This window comes from Nesoenas mayeri (genome assembly GCF_963082525.1).
Source record: "Nesoenas mayeri genome assembly, chromosome: 1".
Classification (NCBI taxonomy): Eukaryota; Metazoa; Chordata; class Aves; order Columbiformes; family Columbidae; genus Nesoenas; species Nesoenas mayeri.
This window is the reverse complement of record NC_137541.1, coordinates 88,419,591-88,428,140: the sequence shown is the minus strand read 5'-3', so window position 1 is coordinate 88,428,140 and position 8,550 is coordinate 88,419,591. Positions and strand designations below refer to the sequence as shown.

Sequence of the window (8,550 nt, the reverse complement as noted above, 5' to 3'; positions counted from 1 at the left end):
TGGTGGGGGCTGATTCTGGGTAGTTTGCTGACAGTTTGACTTACAGGTCTGACTTGGATACTTAAAGCCAGACTTATTTCTAACTTGAGCTTCATATGGACTTTTAATTGCATCCAAGCTGTGATGGACTACTGTCCTGGGTTCTCAACAATTACACACAATGAAAACAGTTCAGTTGATCAGTCTTCTGGCAGCACCTCAGGTGTAATAACTACATCTCTTACTGCTGTTAGAAAAACTGTTGTTGGGGGCTGATGGTTCATTTATTTCTTTAGAATCATGGTAATTTACAGCAGCACTTCATGCTCCGATTCCAGGACATGGGTCTCAGACTCTTTATGGAAATAGCAATCCTTATGCTGCTCTACCAGTTGTTTCTGGGTGCATCTATAATTTGATATTTGTCCAGATATGAATGAAACTTGTGATCAGACAGCTCCCCTCAAACGTGTCTCTATCCTATTCCATCTTAATCTAACCTATTCCTTTACTCCTCTCAAAGGAGACCATCACAAGAGGGATTACTGCAGTGGGAGGGAGAGGAGTCACTGCAGGATGATGAATTATGTTGGTAACCTTAGTTGTCATCTTGTATCCATGTCAGCTGCTGCTGAAATGGGCTAACCCACTGGGAAAACAAAGGAATAAAAGTGTTAAAAATGGAGGGGTGGCTCATGATACCACAGTGCACCTTCAGCACTGGTGACTGAGGAGATACCAAAACCAGGTACCAAAAGGAGAATGTGTGATGTGCTCTGCTTACCGTAATGCTGTGGAGATAAATTTTATGCAGCCTATGTAATGAACTGCTGGTTGATGATCCTCTGGGAGGCCTGGGAGAAAAACCATGGCCACAGGTGTGCATGAACTTGGGGACTGATGACTGGGATGTAGATGGTGGTATAGAAAAGTATATCGGGATGCAGAGTCATCTCATGATGATGGCAGGTGTCTCCTTTGATCTAAGTTGGAGGAGGTGGAATTCATTCACCTTTGTCTCTGATGTCACTGGGATTTGGGAAGAATCCTTGGAATAAAAGGTCTTTGAGGTGGTGGAAAGTGGTTGTTGTCTCTCCTTGGTCCTGACACAGGCTTTACCACTGAACTTTCCCTCTGGTTCTCTGAATTATATCACATGTTACTGGTCTATACTGGCAACAATGGCTTGCCTTAGAGCTCAGAATGTGCTACCAAGGAAGCTGATGTAGGACCGTTGGCTGTGTCTGCAGGAAACTGAAAAGCATCAGGGCAGAAATTAGCAGAGTCAGTAGAAAAATCATTGGTGTTGGAGAATCCTGGATCAAGTTTGGCACTGCTGCTTGTGGTGTTTTCTCATCTGTGTGTAGGTCTTAAACAATGCCTGAGCTGCCGTTCAGCCTTGGTTAACAGGTCAAATCTGACTCAAAGAGCTGATGGAGAAATACTTGTGCCTGGTGGGGCAGACAAAAACACCACTGCAGTGCTTGGATGGCTACTGAAGGATCTCAGCATATTCTTCAAATAGGTCTGTCCTCTGCCAACAATCCCCTGATATACCAGAATTCTGATACGCTTAGGTATGCCACCTTGCCCTTGGGTGAAATTCCCTGGATTTATAAACCTGAGCAGGAAAGCACCTGCAAATACAGGACCAACTTAAACTGTGCATCATTAGAATGTGCATCTCACTTAACAGTCTGGATGGGAGACTCTAAAACTGGCATTCATATTTCACACTGGTGAAAACTATTATTTAACCCCAGATCATAGGATTCTCAGTCACTGTAAAGTGTTGAGAGAACCAGTCATCTGCATGTATCAAGGAAAATTTCCCATCTCTCAGGATGTCACATGCTGGAAAAAGGAGGAAGGACAGGAAAGCAACTCATTGGAAATTAATTCATAGAAAGAAAGCAGAACTGCACTTGAATATACAAATATGGTGTCTCAAAAAGGGACTCAGATATTTCTTTTAGTCACTACTGTGTAGATAGGAACAGAGGCGGGCAGAAACCCTATCTCTGAGTGGCTCAGTCTTCCACTTTGAAGAGAGATGTGCAGATAAGCATTTGAAGATGATAATGTCTAATAGTGAGCAAGAGGATATAAGCAGAATCCCTCTCTGTCAATCTCTCTCTTTCAAGTGTCACTTTGTGTACTCATAATCCCCATCTGGTGCCTACAGCTATTTACAGGTAGATGAACACACCGGAAGTTAAGCCTATGACTGTGAAAGTAAACACAAATGTAGGAATTAAAAGACCAGAACAGATCTCCTGGGAACCATTCAGCACTCTCCTGAAGTGCAGAGTATCAGACAGCAGGGTTGAAATACAGTAACCTTTCCACTGTTTGCATTTCAGACAGCCATGTCAGAAGGCTGTGCAACTTTTGGACCACCCTTTCCATTAATAGGGGACAGAAAAAATATTTATTCATGTTAATCTGATTAGATAAATGAAAAAGTCTACATTCGGATGTTTCCATAACATTGGACTAAAAGTCAGGTATTTCAGGATTGCTGATCTTCATCTTATTCTTTTAGGGCTCTGACCTGTAGTGCAAGAGAGAAAATTAACATGAAAGCAAAGGAAAAAATCAAACCCCAGCTCTACCTTTGTACAGTTGTTGAAACAAACCCAGTAATTCTGTCCAGATTCTTTGCAAGTGTTGTGTGAGCACAGTGATTGCCACAGACTGGCTTCTGTAGAACTGGCCTCTACTCTTGCTGTTGGAAGGGAACAATGTGAGAAAAGGTTCTCACATGGGCTTCAATTAGAAAAGGAGTTTGTTTTTATTTTGCAAATTGAGTGGAATAAAAATGACCATGAGTTCAGGATGGGCAGTCAATTTAGGAATACTGAAGGCTTTTCATTGGCAGCTCTCTATACAGTATTAAGAGAATCTTTGTGAAATGTTTTATATATAAATGAGAAATAACTAAGAAAATGTAAATGAGATATGACTAAATTGGGTCAGGTGATGCTTCATCAGTGATTTTTGCTTGTTGGTCTTTACTGGGAGGTATGGCAAATTTGTGATCAATTTAATATTGCAGGGACATTTCTAGGTCTCACTCCAGAGAATCATATTTGCTCTGGTGATAATCACCTGGGAAGGTTGTCCCATGCTTCTGCAAAGACTTAACTATTTCTGTTTTGGATGGCTGAACAAGACTATTTAACCATGTGGAGGATTTAACTTAGGAGTCAGCGTTTAATGTTTAGTGATTTTTAGACCAACTAGTCCGGAGTTCCTTCATGTAATTGTGATGGACATGGTTTTGAGTCCAGGAGATTTTGTGGGGAGGAATGTTTGAAGAAGCATTTGGTACAGTTGCTTGGGTAGCCTGGGGTGGCTATAGCCAGCTTTGGTAGCAATTATCAATTCACAGAAAGACACTGTCAGAACAGAAGGGAGGTGTGATGATGGCCATGGCAACTAGGAAAGCAGTGCCCATGATTAGCTGGATTAGTCTCCTAGGAGTAGAATGCCATGTGGTTAATGTCTCTCCACCCAGAGCTTTTAATAGATGTCACTGATAAGAATTTCCAGGACTTAAGACTTGCCAGGAAAAACAACACCACCACCACACCAGACTGGTGTATACCCAGTGTACAGAGATGATCCAATAGCCACATCGTAGTTCAGGGACTGTAGTGGACTGAGTTGGGGCAGTGTGGTGTCTCACTGAAACGTGAACTGTGTGAGTACTTCTTTTTCAGCTCAACAGAAGGTGGGAGAAGTTTGCCTAATTTGTCTTCACTGATGAGCTCCGGGCTGTAAGCCCCTAAGCTGGAAGGCATTAAATTCTCTGTTCTTCTAGACTATAATTGGCTGTTACTCTGAGGGTAAAATTCCACAGTGGAAAAGGTAAGAAGATGTTTAAACAGGAAAACCAGCTATGTTTGAAGTACTCTGGACAATCCTAGAGCAGATGCAGCAGTCAGAGGTACATGTCTTTGCTGTGCTTCTTTTGAGAACTGACTGATGTGGTCACTTTTTCTCCACAGGAGAGGAAATGAGATACAGCTGGGATTTCTTTACTGACTTGTTAGATAACATGACAGACTTACAGATGTTGAAGTTGAAAGAAAAAGATTATGTCAGTGTTACACATATGAGGCAAATGGGGACTCTTGAGCTGAGAAGAAACATCCATAGGGTTCCTGTTTATGAACTATCACCATTGATTGTACTGTAGAGCATCTGAGTTGATGTGGGTGAGATGAAACAGCAGCCAGATGTCAAACATGTTGGCTAGTGGTTTGAGGAGAAATTCCCAATAAGGCTTTTTTGTTGGCAGGGAACACATATCCACTCGCCATATAGAGTCTGATTCTGTAAGGGTAGAGAAATGTGCTGCATGAAATAACGCATGCACAGGGTTGTGTGTGCTTGAACTTGTCATGTTATGGTTGCTCCATCTGTAAGGCTCCTGTCCCTTATTAAACTTACTGTCAGTGTCAAAGGGTCAGCAGTAAGACTTGGTTTTAGAAAGTGAAGAGTGTTAAAGAGAGGCTGATTTATTAGGGCTTAACTGCAATAAATCCAGCCTCCTACTGCCTGGAGGCTCAATGACTTGTTTAATGTGGAGACAGTTAAGTGAAGGATTTGGTACAGGACTGGGGAAGCTCTGCTGTGGGTGCCTCCACTGAGCTGAGTGGTTGTAGTAATCTGTAAATCTTTTGCAGTGAGTCCTTTGGTTAATGTAATCCAGTGCTTCCCTTTTCTTGTCTCAGGTTGTCATGTCTGGGTGACATGTGCATGACAGCTTTGCTGTCAGTTACATGAGGTTTGATGGTGTGGATAAGAAGCCAAGAGGAGGTAAAACAACTGTACTTTAATTTAGCTGGTATCACTGCATCCGGTACTTACATTAACTAGAAAGCTTTCGGGGTAATGTAATCCGGAACTGTGTCTTGGTGCTTGTAGGAACTGCCCGGACTGTTGCTGCCACCCCACCCTGGGGGTATCCTTGTGGCCGGCACTCATAGATGTCATTGGTTAACACAGGTGGAATATTGTGTTAAGAATCTGAACATTTCTGTGCATTTATGTAACTAAAGATGTGTAGGGGCTGGAATGAATTCTGGAAATAAGGCTGTGAAACAAACTTGAATCTGCACTGCTGCCCACAGCTCAAAGATCAAAGACCAGGTAAAATATTGGGGAAGGGCACATGTTTTGGAGACTGGTCTGCAAGTGTGTGTCTGAGGACTGGGTGAGTGGGAACAGAGCAGGAGCTGGTTTGTGCTGCTATGCCACCAGTCCTGTCTAGCTCAGCTCCACAACAACGGGCATGAAAGTCTTCTTTGGGTCACCATGAAATAAATTTGGGGAGTTTCAATGTTACTTCCAGAGTATATAAAGCCTCAGTGGAGTTGCTGTTAGCTAGTACTCTGGTCAGTCTCAGAGGACCCTGAGGTTCCCCTGTATTTGGTAAGGGTGGCCCTTACCAGGAGTGGAGCTTCTGGCATGTTTGGATGTATCTTGTCTTGCTATTTCTTTTATAGGTTTCCAGAAGACCTCCCAGACTTTTAAGTGTAAATTTGATTAAAAGTCAAACAGAACTTCACCCTTTCTTGTGAACTCGCCCTTAAAAATTAGCTTGTAATTTTATCTAAAAAATAATTGTGGTTTCTGGAGCACAAGGGAAATAGAAATAATAGTTCTTGACTTTGCCATTTTCTTTTACTCTACCTCTGTCCTCAATTAAACAACTGAAAAGCCCACTGAACCCACACTGGGCTGATTTCTGATGGCATTTGTGCTTGTGTCTCTGCTGACACAGGATGTGTCTCATTTGTCCGTTTAGTATCCAGGATGATACATGCTTTTGTTGTCTATGAGGCTGTACCATCAGATGCTACTATAGGTTCAAAAATGTTATAAAGGATTTCCATTGGGAATGCTGGGAAAGAGTGCCTATTATTTTAATTTGTTTTTTAAAAGCTTTATCTTTCTGACTTTACCACTTTGTCTTTCCCCGCTTTTCAAAACCTCGTTACTCTCATGTAAATGGCTTTTGCGGTCAGAATCCTAAATTTGTCATGCTTTTGAAAACATCATTTGTGTGTTTCTGAAAAGGACAGTAAAGCTTGCTACCTCAGCAGCCTGCACTGGAAATGAAGCTCATGACTGGTGGACAGTCCCCAGGGCTGGTACTAGAAGGTGTGTGTGGGAAGTAAGACAACAAAGGATATTTGCTCTCACAGGCAGGAGAAGAGTCTCTGTTTCTGTTAATATTTCAATATCATGGGAAATTTCTTCAAGGCCACCGGTATCCTCTCTTTCAATTACCATGGCAAAAATCTGTATCTCCAGTTCCACCTGCAAGCCTGCTGCCACCTAGGAGAGACAGAGTATTGCTCAAAGGTAAGGTGCATGTTTCAGACACAGTCCCCTCTAGCAGTGCTTGCAGCTGGTTCTTGTTCTGCATTGTCTGATTAAATTAAAGGCATGATTGTGCTTGCCAGTTACCCAGTATCTGTTTCACTAGAGGGACCTGTACAAAACAGTCTCTTCACGTTGTGGTTTGAAAGAAAACTGCCGGGTGTTTGCATTTTTGCCCCTTAAATTTCCTTTTAGGTTCCAGAGGGAAAAGGGGAATTGGGCAGCTGGAAGAGAAATGAAAACAATGCCCCATGTGTCAGTGTTTAAGAGGCATTTGGACAATGCCTTCAATAACATGCTTTCACTTTTGGTCAACCCTGAAGCTGTCAAGCAGTTTGACTAGATGATTGTTGTAGGTCTCTTCCAACTGAAAACCTCTATCTTATTCTAAAAAGAACATAGAGGCAGCGAGAAAAGGGAGATACAAAAGGCATGGATGTGTGGAGAGGGAAAGAAAATGGAAATTATTCCAGCTGTTTTAAGTACTGAGTTGTGGCTGGGGCTCTGGACTAGGATGTTTAACTTGCATCCTGGCACTGCCTCCTTGCACAAGTTATTGCTTCTGGATTTTGTGCCTGTAAAAGCATTGGCAAGGATATTGCCTGGTATTACCTGGATGCTGTGGGGATACTGGCCAGCACAATATTTATTCAGATAGTACATGCAGGTGAAGAGAGACTGAACAACAGCAGAAAACACAAAAGCTTCCTACTTAATGGGACAATTTCATGTGCTATGGTACTCTTCTAGATAAAAGACTTAAGGTGGAGAATATTGCAAGCAGGAGAAGAAATAGCTGAAGCTTCAACTCTCGAAGATGTCAGGACAGAAGAAAAATTCTAGGTGTAAGACAGAGCAGATATAACAACTATCCTTAACAATGGGAACACTCAGTAACAGAGTTTGCTTCAAACAAACTATCTTTAACCTCAGTGCTTGACCTGCTGCTTTCCACTGAACATTTATCCCTTTGCATTCTGGCACAGGCTCTGAGACTCAGAGTGCACGGAGTGCTTGGCAGAAGGCAGTATCTCTTCAAATAATTTTAAACAAATCATGTACCCTGCCAGCTCTATTCCCAGACAGCTGGTGTGAAAGGGCCCCTAGATGGCCTGAGGGCCAGCTGCATCTAGCAAAAAAAAAAAAACCCTGAAAGATCATCTGCGTAACCTACAGGTCCTGGTGCGTACATCACTCTCAGTCCCGTGTGCGGAGGTGGTTGCTTCACCCGAAACCTGTCGGAAAGAGAAGAGAATCAGTTTAGCAGAAACTGTTTCAGGCAGGCAGAAGGCCTTGCTGGGAAGCAGGCTCCCCGCTCTTCCTCTGCTTGTGCAAACAATAGCAGAATATTGTAGCTCATCCTTCCTGTCACAATGTACAACCTGGGCTACAGCGGTATTCCTGGGGTTCTAGACAAGGCTCCAGTTTCTAGCAAAAAAACCCCAAATAGCAGATTAATAGACCAAAGTAAGTCTCCGAACAGCTTGTTACACTGCCTGGTCCTTACAATATACTGTGAAACATCAGCATTCTAAGCCTGCATACAGAAAAGGAACTGAAGTACAAATTACATCTTCCTGGCAAACACTTGTGGGTTGCAGACCCAGAAGTCCTTCACAATTTTTATTTTATGTCCTTTGATATTATTCTATTGCAGAAGGCATGATACTGGTATAAATTTTGAGTAAATAATCTTTAATTTGACAGTATCCACTAATAGTAGTTTCACTTCTTCATTTCTCACTGATCATTTCACATCTGTGCAGTCCTTTTGTGCACACTGTTAAGATCTCTAAAGATCATGAGAGCAGCTATGACTTCAACTTTTGCATGGCTTTGGACTTAATCCTGTGATTTTCATTTCCACCTGAAGAACAGTTACCAGCAGGTACTTGCACCACAAGCTGTTAAAATACAAGCAGTAGAAGACACACTCCTGGTATATGGCTCCATCTTATGGAAAGCTCTGGTAGAATTACAAACTGGCTGCCAGAAAACTCTGCTTTCTCTGGAGTGCTGTCTGTCATGAGAAACTGGATTCAATCTTTGTCAAGACGTTCCAAGAAGTTCAGGCTATGGTGTGGACGGTTTGGAAGACACATACCAGACACATCTCAGAATTGCCCACTGTTGGGGCTAAACCTGCCCTCAGCATGTTCTCCTGTCATTCAGCAG

General features: G+C 42.5%; 1 protein-coding gene across 1 annotated transcript in view; it reads right to left on the bottom strand.

Moving 5' to 3' along the window:
* Positions 1 to 577: 577 nt before the first annotated feature.
* The window catches only part of SPAG17 (sperm associated antigen 17), a gene marked incomplete at both ends in the record, with an annotated part of 111,743 nt that continues 103,770 nt past the window's right edge, over positions 578 to 8,550 (bottom strand). Inside the window, 3 exons of the mRNA XM_080349735.1 lie at positions 578 to 628; positions 6,196 to 6,330; positions 7,550 to 7,610. Of these exons, the coding sequence (XP_080205861.1) occupies positions 578 to 628; positions 6,196 to 6,330; positions 7,550 to 7,610 (247 nt within the window). The remainder of the gene's footprint in view (positions 629 to 6,195; positions 6,331 to 7,549; positions 7,611 to 8,550) is intronic.